Source organism: Rhynchophorus ferrugineus, unplaced genomic scaffold, assembly GCF_030347505.1.
Source record: "Rhynchophorus ferrugineus isolate W39M unplaced genomic scaffold, kcgeb_rfMv2 rfM1, whole genome shotgun sequence".
NCBI classification, from domain to species: Eukaryota; Metazoa; Arthropoda; class Insecta; order Coleoptera; family Curculionidae; genus Rhynchophorus; species Rhynchophorus ferrugineus.
The window spans coordinates 67489132-67506447 of NW_027472580.1; the positions used below are offsets into that span (position 1 = coordinate 67489132).

Genomic DNA, 17316 nt, shown 5'->3' on the forward strand with positions numbered 1-17316 from the left:
GCAGTTCACGTATACTCAGATAGCATAAGCAACAATAACAATAAATAATAGTATCATTCATTCCACATATCAAAAATTCACTAGAAAGAACATGTAAAAATGAAAAGGAAAGAACTGCAGAAAACTGTAGAAGGAACAAATATGGGAAAATATATTGCTTAATTGGAAGAAAATCATAATAACTAGTACATAATAAATTGTTATTATACAAGCAAGTATTGACATTTATATGAACATACGAAATTCAATTATGGGGATGTTGCACGAAAAGTAATATAAAAATAATACAATTCTTCCAGAACAAAGTCCTGAGAAGTATTATAGATGCACTCAAATACTATAGGTCTGATTACTTACACTGAAACTTTCAGATACCGACTATCAATTCAGGAAATCAAGAGAATCGCAAAGAGACACGAAGAGAAACTTGATATCGATGTATTACATATCTTGGGTAACACCTGAATTGGACACAGGCTCAGGACAGATATTATTTTTATTTCAACAGCCATCATTTTGCAAAAACTGATCCTAAAATTTAAAATTGTGCGACTTCGCTTATGCGGATTATGAAAAAAATGCGAATGCTTTCAGACCCTGGAACATTGGACATTGCCGTGGAATTACAGTATTGTTTAAACAAATATACATGTTTTTACACCAGTAGAGTTAATCTTAATCGATATATGTTATATTCAACCACTGACATGCGTTGCCATCACATATTAAAATTTTTAATATATAAAATTGTATATAATAGTATTTAAAATTGTAATGACATAAGAGTGCATTAAGTAAATTCTCTAGCACTGTTATATTGATAAATTAAAATATTTAAATTAGGCGAACAGACAGAAAAAAAAACAACACCTACTATTAACACTAAATATTTTAATTATTTTAGCATGTATTTAATTCTGCTGCTATATAGAAGTATTATTTACTGGAAAATTTTTCTTTGGATTTGAAATAAATAAATCTAATAAAACATATTATTACAGCAAATTCTATTACACATACACATTAGTTTCACAGGATTTTTTAAAATTTTAAGGCTTAATGTGACAAACTGGTACAATGTGTATTTTATTCAAAGTATTGTCCATCGATAGCCGCTACTTTTTAATGTTCTAATCAGTTTTACAACATATAGCGGTCCCATTGATGGTTTCAATAGGTTTTTAGCAGCTCATAGTGTACCACACCAAGCTGATCCCACTTGACCAGGTAGTCCTCATGATGTTTTCACTTTGGATTATCATAATGGATCCACTTTTCATCACTAGTAATAATGCTATGTAAAAAACCTTTGTTAAAAAAACCGATGTTTTCTTGTGTTACTACCAACAATTCTGCATAATTGTTTATATTCTTCCGAGATTTACATGGATCATCATCGAGTAATGCCTTTAAATACCAGTCTTTTTGGCTATCTAGGGTGCTCTTTATCTTCAATGCCAAATCATCACTTTGAAAACATCGAAACCAGTATTCACATATTGAAATCGATGGAACATGGTTGCTATTAGCTTCATACAGCATTCGATGATATTTAGCCGCCCTTTTCTTCAAATTAAATAAAAAAGTAAAATTTCATGCGATTTACTCAGTACAAATTCAGATATCTTCAACGCACTGAAAACGTTTTTTGTTCACACTTGTACCCGATGCTATTTAATATATAGTAAGTAACATCATTTGTGGTAAATGCTTTAAAATTAATTTATAATTATAATATATTAATTAATAATTAAGAAATCCTTTACTATTTATAATAAACAAATAAATAAATTAAGTGTGTTATAACTAAAATTAGGTCCCTTACCATAATTTTTGATTAATTATGCAGCCTGAGCGATATATTAGCTGAAAGTTTAAATTTTAGAATAACTTCAAAAACAATTGTAGCGACTAACGTGGAAATAATCTCATGTAAACTTTGGGATTATCATTAATATAACACGAAATGTTTTAGTCTTAACTAAGCCACATAACATATATTTATTTATTACACAAACCTGTCCCCACAAATAAAACAAATGAAACTAATGGTTGTTGAAAAAGGAAAAGTAATTATTTAAATATAATTAAATAAAACATTAACAAGAATACAATTTTAAGCCGGCTTGGTGGCGCAGTGTTAAAGGCGATGGGACGGTCCTCGTACTGTTGCGATGGCCGCGGGTTCGAATCCCGCTGGGACATGGTCGTAAATGTATGTTTGTGATTGTTTAAAATGTAAATGTTTTAGGCAAGAGTGTAAAATCCGACAAGGAAAATGATCCCAGTCACGCCAGTAACCAGGCTGGGTAAGATCGGATGTCTTCTGGGATGATTTCTAAGTTGGTCACTCGCCAGTGGGTAGGCTTAATGCTGAGTACCGTGGTTCGTAGCCCACGTTAAACTTTAGGCCCAGTCCAGATAAACCCATAGTTGGTAAAAGGAAACTTTAAAATATATATATATATATATATATATATATATATATATATATATATATATATATATATATACATAAAAGAATACAATTTTGGTATATATTAATAGAGCGCATGTAAATAAAAATTAAAGAATAAAATAAGCAGCTAAAAATAAATGAATAATTTTTTACTGTTTAATTCGTTAATATTTAAAAGTTTTGAATAGATATTATATTTATAAGATTTGCTACAAATAACTTACTACATCTCCCCCCTTCCACTACAATTTCCCGTTTAGCCTTGTGATACCGTAACTATAGCAACGGCCTCAAGTATAACTGTCTATCCGGCTTTCGCCGGCATCTGTTCGTTGGTATTTTATCCTCAAATATATACCATTACGTATTACATAAAGATCATCGTGCATAACATTTTTTATAAAATATTTTTTGTATTGTCTGTTAAACAAATTTATTATAATGTATAATTAGCACATAGCCATAGAGTTATAACAAATTATTAAAAATTATTTGTGGCAACATATAAGCAAAAAATACTGAAGACAAAGAACTAAGCAAAAAGCATATTTGCGAATAGAAAAATGGTTATTTTGATGACACCACTCGCAGCAGGAATAAAAAGCAAAAAATCCAATTCGAGCCGAAAATCGATACCGACAAAAAGCAACCACCGAGCACAAAAAGAGAACGAACGACGAAGCAAATACGACCGTCAAAGAATAAAAAAGAAGGGGGAATATTCTATCGGTGCTGGTTAGAAACATTTCACTTCATGGCTCGAAGCGTTAGCCTGGCAAAAATAAGAGAACATCTGCCTACTGCGGCACTTCACATCGACATGCATTCGTTCCAGCCAGGTTGCCAGATCGTTAATATTATTTCAATAGTGGAAATGTGGCTATAGTGGAAAAATCCTTCGCGATTCGACTTGTAAAACGTCAAATATGTTTATGGAGAACTAGTAATATACTTTTTAAATATTTTTATACCACCATTGCGTGGGAAAACTACTTGGTGGTGGGAAAATTTTTAAATTGCTTAAATCGTTATTCATATGCGGTAGTTAATATTTAACTAATAATGTTTGCTTTACGAGATGCAAACAAGGATTTCAATTCTAAATTTTGGCGTTTGAGACTTTGACATTTATTCTGTCGTATAAAGTGACTGAGCAACATTACCCCGCACTATTTACCGCATCTTGAGAGATATGCAGAAGTTTCACTACATTTCACTATAGCTTATACGAAAAGTAAAAGTTGCAGTAATTCTATTAGAACCAACAAAAATAGAAAAACTCGTTTGCCGTTTCATACGAAAAATAAATACGCAATTTCTTCATGCATCTATATATGCATATTTGAGAAAATCGATTTTTATAAAATTACGTGATGCTTAAGGCATTATGGATTTATGCATAAATCAGCACCCTACCGTCGATGAGTATAATAATTGCATTTTACAGATTTGATAACTATCCTCCAGCCGTAACTAACGTCGTTCGTTTTGTATGGGCGGACGAACCGTCACCGGAATTGGGAAATTTGCGGCTAAATAGCGTCGTCGAGATCGTTTAGCCAGCGGCCTGATGGAAAACGTTACGGAAAACTCGTTCCGGAACTATAATCTATTTGGCCGGCGGCAACATCCAGATTGCAAGCAACATCCAGGTGTTAAATAAATTAAAATGTTCATTAGTTACTACACGTTTGCTGTAAATGCAGTTAAATCATAGACATATAAAAAAGTTATACGTTTCTTCTTAAACAGTATTTCGATAATAGCTTCTATCGTTTATACTATGTAACTATATAACATTTTAAAACATTATAAGAAAAATTTATTAACATAAATGGTTCGCTTTCCTCAGAAAATATTACTGGGTTATGCAACACATTCAAGGACAACCATCTATTTTTCAAGGGTGAAACTAAAAAGTTTTTTAACATTTCATAATAATAGAATCAAAATATCATCATTTAATTTGAGGGTAGTATACCATGTGTCATATAACCATGTCATGTGTCACCAAAATGTCGTAATACTTTGTTTGTTTAGATATTGTGCCTTGTTTCATCGTTATGGAAAAGGCATATTTGACTCTGAAGCAAGTTTGTGTTTAGAAATGGGCCAAGAGATTGTTAACGTATTTTTAGGGACGAAAAAGAAAATTTGTGGATTACTTAAAATTTCTGATTATTGTTGTAACCTTTCGGAATAAGTAAATACGAAAATTTGAGCATAATGACACGATTTACATAAGAAAAAACAACAACAAATACAGTTTTTAAAGGCTTTCAATGATTTATGTTGATATCAAGCACATTTAGAAACCCTCAAACTATTGACGAAAGTAATATGACCAAGTTTCTTTCATGAAATAATAAATCCTTGTGCGCCACAAAACATAAATGCTTAACAATCAACAGAAGAAAAGTCTAGTAGTTTGAGATAATACCGATAGACAAAAATATATTCTTGACCTAACCTTAAGTAACCAAAAGGTCGTAATTCTTCTACTATTCCTGTTTTATTAATTTTTACTTACCGCTCACGTTGAGTTCTGGTGCTACTAGCTCATTTAGATCGGGTTCCTCTCCGTACCAGAATATCCACAATTCTTTGGCGCTAGCCAAACTAAGAGGGGGTGGTTGGGCGGGTGCTGGAGTCTGGTCAAAGGCATCGGTCGGCTGCCGTAGCGGACCTGTACAACAGGAAACCCGTCGCCACACACACAATATATCAGCAGCCAGACAGCGAGCATAGCTACGCAACACCGGATCTTCCAATGGCTCTCCAGGAACAGCATGATGCCCGCCATGGCCCGGCCCATGACTACCACCTCCGGGTTCCGACCATGTCAATTTACGCCATTTAATCCCGGATAGTTCTGTCTGTAACAAAAAAAAATCGTAACAATTAAATGCAATAATTTAATTAAAACATTATGATACAAAATCATATAATACCTAGAATGAATCACAGCTTCCTTCTATAAAAGCCATTTTAATGATTCAAAAAGTGTTGCAACATTAACTAGTTACAGATAATTGACAAGAGGTCTAACCTCCAACCAAATAATCATCGATACACTAAAGTTTCCCTATATTCATTCTTGGAATGTAGAAAGTGGCAGAATTTATTAAAATTCACAAGTCAATTCGCCTTGAACATTCAAAAACATCTGTTACAAAAAGTTACTGATATAACTGAAAAATAATTTTATAAAACTGTCTGGAATTATGATCGTACATTTTGGATGTATTTTTAAGTAAAACAAAACAAGTATTGAGGTATTATGAGATAATTTCTCCATAAAAAAAAGTAAATAGGAAGTCAGTGAGAACATTTTTAAAATTGAATTAAATAGTAGCCATTCAAATTATTCTTAGTTGGTTATTGAAGGGAAAGCGCGTTAAGTATACAAAAATTGTTTGAAAAAGTTATATATGATATGAAAAAGATAATAAACTAAATTTCCAGTCCAAACTATATTGATATCTAACATAATTTACGTATTAATTATTGACAGTACAGTATATTGATAATGTCAACTGAAAATTACTTGTCTATAATTATTAATCATTACATTTTGAACATTTGATTTATTTATTCGCCTTCTTTTGGTCTATATTTTTGCAATATGTCTAACCTACGATCTATCTAAATATGAAGGAATTTCATTAACTACATTTACAGATAACATAGTTAAGAAGTAACACACTCCAATAAAACTGCCCATGCTTGTCATAGATTACGTCAAATATACTGCCAAACGCAGTTTATAAAAATATAAAATTCGTTTTAAGATCGCAGTGGATTTTTTACGAATAATTAATATGTAACCGAATCAGTCTATAAAATTCGACTCGTGTTGGTACTGGTTGACCCTGTTGTCAAATGCCCACAAAATTATTTAAAACATTAGTTTGTTTTATTAGAAATCTACACCAAATTTCAGTCAAACAGCAAATAGTATATAGTACCAAACAACAAAGTATTAAACACAAATATGTCACCGTCGACATTATTTTAAATGGTACTACTATACAATAACAATGTCAAACTTGTTGATCATTTTGGTGTCATACAAATTTCTGTTATAAATGTCTTATTTAAAATTCAATACATATCGAAGTGAAGCATTTACAATTAGGGGTAAGTTCCCATATAATGGGTATTAGGTAATATTATAATAGTTGTGTTATTTTATTAAATTGTGATTAGATTGGCTACTGGTGATACTTCCGCCACTTTTTCAACAAGTTGGCAATTTCCTTTAAAATAAAATCCTTCTAGACATATTATATGATAACTTATGTTAACACTGTTAATATTTTTTAGGAAACAATGTCGATGACCCATCATTTTGAAAACAACGGCTAGCAAAAACAATTATAGAAAATAATATAGTTCTTACTATAACTGAAAGAAAGTATCCCCGTTTCTGAAAATATTAATTAACCTACATATTAATAATATGATTCAGAATAGGTATTCCTTATTAATATATTAAATTAAAATATATTGTTAGATAATATGTGGTATCATAATTAAAAAGTATTTAACAGCGCAACATTAAAAACGTAAGAAAACGATATTGATATGCGTTTTAAAGTTGTGACCTACAAAAGTTTAATATTCTGACCCAGATTGTTGCTCGATCTTTTGCTGTTTCATGCAAACAAGAACTGCCAAGACCATACTATCTACAGACTACAAGGGAGTGAACAACATGTACTATGATTGGCTCGTTCTGCGCATGCGTTCTCGATAATCTACATTAAGTTGTGACTTTTTTATATATGCCTGTGAAAATTTTATGAAATAACAAAACTCTAGTTTTTTGTTGGTGATTAAAAAATTATAGTATCTGTTAGTATACCACAAATTAATGATATAAAATTCATTCAGAAACGTAACTAAAAATTAAAAATATAAATAAAAATTATAATATGTTCTATCAGTATTAGTATAAGTTCTATAAGTATTAGTATTATTCCTACAAGTTATTAAAAAATATTACGTGTAAGCATGTATGTTTAAGAAGAATATGGGATGACTACTGATATTATTGCAGACACTATTGTACACGTTTGGAATATGCACTACAGTGCATATATACAAGTGCATAAATGCTACTAAATGAAAAATAGTAAATCAGAGATTTCAGACATGTAAAGAACATTTTGGACACATTGGTGGTATTTGAGATAAATTTCATTTCGTTTCTTCCGTTTTCGTGATTGTTTCCAACACCTCAATTAAAAGCCTTTATTTATATTATTTTCAGTGATTTAGTGAAAGAGAAAGGCATATTAGCAAATTTAGCCAACATAATAAGTATATGTTGATACAAGTTTAATTTTATTTTGAGTTAATTTTTCAACTTTCAATTCCATTGATTCTCGTAAAATATTGATAACTGTGTTCGTATTATGATGAATTGTTTTTCAAAGAGAATCTTTAGCTAAATTTATTTCTCGGCGAAATACAGGCATGTAAACAATAAAAATGTCAAACATAAAACTAAACTGAAACGTTATTAATTGTATTTAAGTGCGCCTGTGCCGAACTTGCCCTGTAGCCTACTATGCAGACCTATTGGTGACAGACATGCTAAATGTTGCCCTAAATAAATTCTATATGACTCCCTCCGATATCGTATCACGAATGATTTGTTTAAGATGCAACCTTTATTGCATTCAATCTTTATTCTTTCGAATCAGATTGTAGGGGTACACTCTTTCAGCGAATTTAACACTAAAATGTAAATATTAGCAATATTTCATTATTGATCTATGATGATATCTATTGATAGATGGATCATTGACAATGTCACTGCATTTTTTGCTATATCTCCTATAGTGTCCATTTTACCAACTAACCCTAACAACTGAAGACCGGACAATGTCGAACCAGTCAAGATGTAATTCGGTCTCACAGTTACTGGTGGGGATGGGTATTAAGAACATAAACCATCCATTTTATCTCCATCATTGTCATAAACAATCATAAATATTACGTACACCCATACCATCATGGTGCCGCCAATAGTTTAACAAAGTTTGACAATAGTTATATTATTGTAAATCGTATAAAATAGAATATTATACATTCATAAAATAACATATCATTATAACTAAAGAAAGAAAGAAAATACTTAGGAATATTCAAATCAAAGCATTATGTAACTATGTTATATTCGAACTGATGATTTGTAAGATTAAAATTCGTAAAAAATCAAATCATATGCTTAGCTACAATATTTTCAGTGGTTTTCAATTATCTTAAACTAAAACGCAAATATTTCTCATTGAAGAGAAGCTGTTATAGATTAAAATTAACAACTTGAAAACATTAAATTGCTGTTATGGTTTAAGCAAAACTAAAAAGAAATGCCGAAACTTTAAAAATTCGATTCAAGTACTAAACATGTAACATAATTAATATTATATAAATGAATGTTATCCTATGTATATTTAAATGTATGTTTATTTAAATAAAAACTGCAAACTGTTTGAGGGCTGGATTTGGTAGAAAAAATCATATTTAGCTTTATGAAATCCATCCAAAAACATTTTTATTATTCAATAAAAAATATTTTTGAGTTAATTTCTGCGTGGTTAATAGATACCGGTCTCGAGCCATTTTACGAAATCAATCCCTAAACATAAATTGGGCAAAATATCGCATTGTTAGGCGACAGCAATCGTATATTGTGCAATATTACGTTTCACGGTTCACAAAATATGAAGACTTATCTGTTGAAAAGCTGTTAATTCATTAAAATTAAGTGTAATTCGTTAAAAACGTTATTATATTATATTTGAAAAATCTGGGTAATTGTCAAGGATCTGAACTATAATGGGTAATGATAATTTGGGATTTCCAATTAAAAATTTACTAAAATTAAAAATAAATTGTTTAAAAAACATTAAAACAAATAAACGATTGCCAGAGTTGCAATTCATATTTTGAGCCTCGGCAATACTAATGTGGCGACCGCCACGACCCTTTAGGCCACCACGAATTACCACAACAAGTACAAAGGTTGGCAACGCCGGTGGATTGGTACCATGCAGTTCCAGGATATAAAAGACCATCACGACGACGTCTCGTTCTCTTTTCTTTTCTCCATCCCCTTGTAATAGTACCACTTCCACAGCGCTACCGTACTTTCTCTACCTAACCTAATATCCTGTCAATTCTCCCGTCGACCACATGTATCATTTAACATTGAAATAAACAGTATTTCTTCAACCAGTGTTTTCAGTTCTCGTGCAAATTCCTTCCAAAAATAGTAGTGAGTGTTCTGACAAATAATCGTAGCGGCAGCCACACATTTCGACCGACCCGACACGAACATTCCTACACTAAGTGTTGTTTGGCTCCACCTGATGTTTCCAACTAGAAGTTTACCTTTATAACCATAACCATTCATTCTTCAGAATGTTTTCTCAGTTGAGCACAGCTTGTTTTTTTACAGTAACTTGAACATTTTAGAGTTAACTCGTGAACATTTTTGTGTGATGATCGTAAAATAGACTTTCGACGTAGATGATCTAGTCAGGAATACATCGATCGACTTACTTCGACTTTTGGCGACGCAGCTTTTGACGAGGATGTATTAAATCGTGGCCGCAGTTCTTTCCGAATGAAAGCTATCATGGTAATTCAAAACCAGTTGTGCCAAAAAAACGTTGGTGCTGATGATGAGTCATCCTTGGGAATTAGTATGACTAGCATCAACAAGATATTACATGAACATTTAGCTGTGAAAAAAATTTTTTCACGTTGGTTCTGGTATAATTTAAAAATTAGTGCAGAAAAATACCCAAAAATATAATGGCGGCGCATCAAAAGTTGTGTATAACATCCACACAGGTGACGAATCTTGTATATATGCGTATGAGCCTTAAACAAAACAACAATCCACTATATAAGTCTTCCATAATGAACCAAATCCGAAAAAAATGAAGTGAAGTTCCAAGCAAGTGATCGCCTGCTTCTTCGGAACAACTAAAAAAAATTGGCAAGGAAGCATCATTCTTCGTTATATTCTTCATTGATAATGCAAGCTCTTCCATATCGGTTGAAATAACCACCTATTTGACAGGCCAAAAGATCAAATTGATGTGTCATCATAGTCCATACACCAGATTTGGTACCAAATGCCTTTTCTATTCCACCATATCAAAAATGAATTGCGTGGCCAACGTTTTTCGGCGCCTAAAACCATGATTTTGGAAGTACCTCAATCAGAGTAACAAGAGTGTTACGAAAATTGGTTCAAACGCATACAAAAGTGTACTCATCATCGAGGAGAACACCTCGATAAACATTAAAGTCATTTTCATTAATTGTCTTTTCATTATTAGATAAAAAATATATATAGTAAAACTCCATCGAAAATACAAATTAATGTGGTTTAAAATTACGACAAAAAGATGTTATAATTTTATAGTAATTTATGTAACTATATAAAACAAAGATACCCACAAAAATACATACAGAGGTACGAACAAGCTGAAAACAAAAAAAAATTGCTAAATGAACCGTGACTGAAAACAGCTATCGCAAAGACGAAATAAAAAGGAAAACCGACCTTACGGTCGTTATCTTTGAAACGTCGTCATCTGTCAAAAACTGTTTTCGAGGCTGAAATCGGTTTTGGGCCGTCGTCGATCAGCTGATATTGTTGAGAACGCGATTAGCCCCATAAACCGGTTATTAGACTCGGTTGCCATGACTACCCACGAGACGAGGCAGACGCCAACCTGTTGTCGGCTGGTTTCCCGACCCTCGCAGCGTTGCCGCATTACTCTCCTAATTTGGTCACCGTCAGTGGGTAGTTAGTTGCTGCTTTGCCGCATTTACACATTTATCCTATTTATGGAGAATCATATGAATAGAATGTTATTTAAAATGCAATCTATATTTAGACCGAGAGAAAACATTTTTGATGCAATATCTAAGATTACTAATTATAAAACAATATGAATGTTTATTTAACGGATTATTTGTGATGGCAATAACAATAGCTGTTATTTAAAGTTAATTTAATTGTATTAATGTAAATACTCTTGATTAATGTTTATCGAATTGTTACATGTCTCAACTCTAATTTAGTTTGAATATAACGAATATATCAATTTTAAACTAAAAGTGAAAGTGGATTTATTATTTAATTAAAAATCTCTCTCTGCATATACATGGACTTTTTCTTACTTCTTTAATTACTTTTGATTTAAGAAAAAGAACAAAACTAACTGACAGTTATTAAACTAGTTATAATGGGAATGTACAGTAGTAGGGTTACATTAACCCTGTTTCGTAGGATCTTATAATAGTTCCTAGGAGTAGTAATCAAATCAAAGAAAAATATACTTCATTTTTATCATGAAGTTTATTCACTTGAGACTTTAATTTGAAATAATATTTATGTAACTTACGTGATAGTAATATATCAAATTTGATGTAAAAAAATAAATTAAAATGTATTAGTTTTATACTAAAAGAAACCAATAGTTAAGTTTAGATAATCTCCATACAATCATCACCTCATTCAATTTCGGGCTTATTAAATTTGATCTATTATCATGAAGAGAGGATAAGTTAACCATACAATAGATTGAATACCGATTATCCGTATAGTAACGGAATTAGCATGCAAAACTCTACCTTGGTTCTAGCTAAATAAACAACGACTACTGAACTTTTCGGCTTGGCAACGTCGTCGACCGTTAGAATTGCGGTCTGTCGTGGAATATTTATCTGCAATTGATTCGAAATCGAGTTATTTTGATTTGCCGAAGGAGATCCGACTGCAGTTTAATGCAACCTTAACCGATTGCTTAAAATAGCGCAATTTTTTCTCTCGAACTCAGTAACAACCTTTAGCGACTCGTACCAAATTGGTGGCGATTCAGATCGACGCGAGGTGACGGCAACGCCGCGTCATTTCAGCTAGGGTCATCGCACGTGCTGCCTGGCTCCCGGTGGTTCGATACATTGTTGTGGTTTTTTTGCTCTCGTTTTTACCCGGACTTTCTTCAGGCGGTTCTATTTTACTCAGCTCTGTTATAAATTCCTGGGGGAGGAATAGTTATTTTCAGAAGAAACACGATAAGTTCGAAGAAAGTAATAAAAAAATACACTTTTGTGTGTGTTCAAAGTGTTTATATTTTTCAATTATATTTTTTCGATGTTATTCGGATACAGACATAATCAACATAATCTTAAGTGTGCCAAACTTCTCAATAAATAATGGAATATTATAGATCAGTTCAAACAAGATTTTTCACTAACATTTTTAGGGTGAGTTATCGTTAAGGTTTTAATATCTAATTAATTTAGAAAAACATGAGTTATACATATATATCAACATATATTGATATAATTGAACAGGTTAAGTCAGCTGTCAGCTACAAGATATAAATCTATAATATCAATGTTTTTATTGAACTATTATAAATCACTATAAATCCTAAGGATATTTCTGGCCGATTAAGTACACCGTAGGTCGCAGCACCGATCCTTTTGGGGGTTATTGATTACAGACGGTATTGCCTGGCCGCTGTCATCCACATGGCCCATTGTCGATGCTCTACGTTCTCCCACGAACGGGAAGAAGAGAAAATACCGCCAAAGAAAAAATCAATAGGGACTGCTATTTCGGCATCGCGAACTTTTAACCTAGGTATGAAATCCTCGAACGTACAGACTATTATATTAGGTTCTCTGAAATATATGCTTTTGTATTGCTGATCTTATAGATTGTTACATTTTACTATTTCAGTATTTTAAATAAACATCATAAGATTTATTCTTAAAAATATACAAATATATTATATATCGATTACACCGCGACCATTATAACATTAAGCGTTAAAGTTAAAATTAAACTAACAATATCAATTTTAAAGTTACACTGAAAGAAGTTGGTGATTACTTGCAGTTACTAATTAACGAAATGTTCCGAGTATACCAATCACCTGACACTACACATGAGAAACAATTTTAAGTACCATAAAAATTAAAACTTATATTTGAAAAATCTCTAAAACGGTATCTAATGTATTTAAGAGCAAAAATACTAGGTACGTTTTAATTTCGTATAGTTTCATTCGTTTAGTCTATATGTATAAAAATTAATTTCTGCTCGTCGCATTTTCTTTTAGTCGCCGATTTGGCTAATTTTGATTTTGAAATAATTGCCAGTAAATAAAATAAAATAATAACGTCAAAAGAAGGTTTATATAATGAGCAAATATGGAATAATCACCAAAAAATAGTAAAAATAACAATACCCTCATAGAGTACATTACTATTATACTATTATATCATGTATTACTCTATGCAATATTGTTTTCCCCATATAAAATGTCACTGTCAATAGCTTCATTGTCACAAATGATCAACATTGTTGTTGGTTGTCAAATATTTACGGGTGAATTCAGAAATATATGTTGCAGCTAAAAATGTATACTGATTAAAGCTACTGTCCATTATAATTAAAAATGTAACATGATTTCTCGACACTCGCCGCTTAATACTTTACAACGATTTGTATCTCATACAAATTTAAGTATGTTTGATAGGTACATGATTCCATAACACTAGTGATAAGTAATGATCATTCTTTTACTTTTGCTGTTAATGCCAAGAAAATGACGACCTGAGTTAGGTTGCCGAAGCCTATGAAATGTGCGACGAGCTATCCATGTGTTCGGGAGTGACTGAAAATGAAGTGGATATATGGAACGGAAATATATGGTAGAGCTTATAATGCAACGAGTTCATGCACATCAAAAACAGCGAACACGACGCAATGAAATTGAGCGATTCCATAGACACAGTGACTCAGGAACGAGCAGCATTCCACAACGATCCGGAAATAGATTGTCGTGCCAACAAATCAGTTACAATTGGAAAACTGACAATTGTTTGTTAATATTGTATTGATCCCACAACCAAATTTTTTGGTAATATTAAAATTTGTATCAGAAATAAGTTAACATTTTAAACAATTTCAGATACAAATATATCACTTACTAGAAGCGATATTAACACTACCAGATACAGATCATCAATTCTTACAAATTATTTTATGAGAAATCCGGCTGAGGAAATTGATAGGGCGTTGTACTCTCACAGTCCAATATCACCAGAACAACGATTTAATCAAAATGTTTAAAATAGGTTTAATTCACTAACAATCGACGAAGCGGCTATTGTTACTGTCGGAGAAAATTCGCATGATAGATTATACGAATACGAAGTTCACCGGGTCATCAATGACAAGTGACATTATGACTATTCTGTCCTAGATGCTAAAAATGCATCGTGCTTATATTATTTACTTAGACACCTAAAAAACTGAACAGAAGTCTAAGAAACTAAACGTACAATACATCTGCTTTTACACAATAAATGTATGTTTTATTATTTAAACTTATATTCAATTTAAAAAAATAGTTTTAGATCTAAAATATTAATAAAATACATGTGAAACTTGTACATGAAACTCGAACACAAAATATAAAATAACCATAGCGGCATATTAAATATTGAAATCAAAACCACAATTAAAATAGATGCAATTCGGATGTTGAGTAACCTGATGAAAACATATCGGAGTTAAAAGTACGTGGCCTAGTAATAAAAAAAATTACTCAACTTTCCGGTTACGCTGGCTTATTTTTTCGAAAAGTTATTAGAGAAACAGTAGTGCGCCACTGATCCATCAGAAAAGAGACTAAACGAAACCCGAATCGCCGGCACGACTGAATGACTAGCCGATAGTCATTCATAAAAGTAATCGACAATGGTATTTTGTATTTCTCGAAATACTTCGAGCTCATTATTCCTAAACTGTATTTGAATTGGAACTCTAAATATTAATTTTATGCATTTTATTGTTTATGTATATGATTGGTAATTATAAGTTACAAGTAAAGCGAATTAGTTTTAAGAATGGTGTAAATTTTACTATATACACTCTACATTTTAGTATGCAATATACACAATGTAATTAATATACTTCCACAAAACAGTCAATAACGTGCATTGACCTCGAATATACTGCCAAATGCAGTTTGTAAAAATGTAAAATTAGTTTAAAAGTTAACTCACAGTCCTTAGGCCTCTAAGTTTCTTGTCAACATCATGTATAAATCATTTTTCACTTATCGAGATATAGAAATATATTCTGACAAATATCTAGAATTAATGTTTACAGTAAAATAAAATGAGTGAAATAACGTATGTATAGTAATCATACGCATAAGTGCTTAAATGAAAATAACTTCGATATCTAACCTTATCAGAAAAAAACCTTAGTAGGAAACCATTACAAAGCATTAAACATAAATACCAGAAACATGTACTGACTGATAGACAAACAAAACAAAACAAATACAAACTAAAAATAAACAATGTTCGTTTATGTAGGTACAAAATGACTTTTAACATCTAATTCTATTAGCAATAACTATGCAGATATTTGTTCACGGGTTTGAAATACTGACGAGCTTAAAACAAAATAGGTAAAATACGTAAATATTTACAATTACTCAAATAGTTTAAGAAAAACTGTCAGAAAAACGACAACATTTCTGAGATATTGACAATAGTACATTTACTACATTTTAAACTTAATATAACAAAACAATATTCTAAAAAAATCCAGAATTTTAATTTACCTTTCAATTCTGCGTTCATCCGAGCCTAAAAAGTCCGAGAGGTTGTTGAATGGTTATACAACGTATACAATATTATCTTAATCACTACCAACTGGCCACTAGAAGTCGGTACCGAGCCCAAAAAAATACAAAAATAATATAATTTTGTGACATATATAAAACATTAACTAACTGTTGGTAGTAGTTAAAATAATATTGTAAATAGATAAATAGGTATAGGTAGGTATTAAGCTAAATTGTGTGTATATAGTAGAATATTAAATACGTGTAGTAGATAGGTTAAATAAGGTTTTAGTTTATTTTTATTTAGTTATTACAATGATTATTATGTACATATTTTGTTTAAAAAATTTTTTTGTGTTAAAAATCTAAGTTTGATTATTTTATAAATTTTTAGTGAGTTGAAAGTCGGTTCAATTTTTTTGTTAAAAATAATTTATATTTCTCTTTTTAGTGTTAGATATTTACTCAATAAATTACACAGTTATTTTATCTAATATTACAATGAGTAGGCTAAATAGAGGAGCAGTAGTATGAGGAAAAATAGGAATAAAGAAACAATGATTGAAAATAAGGAGCGCTTCAGGCCCCGGGGTCCGCTACCTAGCCTAGGTGATTTGACAAATGTTCTAACTAAACAACCAACGCTTTAATCATTACATATATATATATATATATATATATATATATATATATATATATATATATATATATATATATATATATATATATAATATTATTATTAGTGGTTGGAGACGGACTAGCTTAATTTTATTACGATAGTGGGTATTTAATAATTTATTTTAAATGTCAATAAAGGAAATAGACTGATCCAAAATTTCTTCGGCGACACTTCGGGACTATGGAGGTTATCCCAAGAGACAAAGTTAATTGCTTTTACGTAACCCGTACCGCGGAAGTTTACGTCACATATAATTGCTTTCTGGCTTTTTAACCATCGTTGGTGTAATTTCATCGATATACGGAACTATCCGGCATCCGTTATTGGTTTTAAAATAGTGCAGCTAATTTGAGTCAACGAATATTTAGCTAATTTGTATTAAACTGAACACAAAACAACGACAAATATATCTTATTTCCATATACAGTTTTATTATAAATTCCGAAAACATCTATTCAATGAAATATTTGAAATCAGCACTAAGAAAC

The 17316-nt window shown here is 31.3% G+C and overlaps 1 protein-coding gene across 3 annotated transcripts in view; it reads right to left on the reverse strand.

Moving 5' to 3' along the window:
- The window catches only part of skd (mediator complex subunit skuld), a 53005-nt gene that overhangs the window by 32283 nt on the left and 3406 nt on the right, over nucleotides 1-17316 (reverse strand). For all 3 annotated transcript variants that reach the window (XM_076419340.1, XM_076419344.1, XM_076419332.1), the window contains exon 2: nucleotides 4989-5334. In XM_076419340.1, the coding sequence (XP_076275455.1) occupies nucleotides 4989-5334 (346 nt within the window). The remainder of the gene's footprint in view (nucleotides 1-4988; nucleotides 5335-17316) is intronic.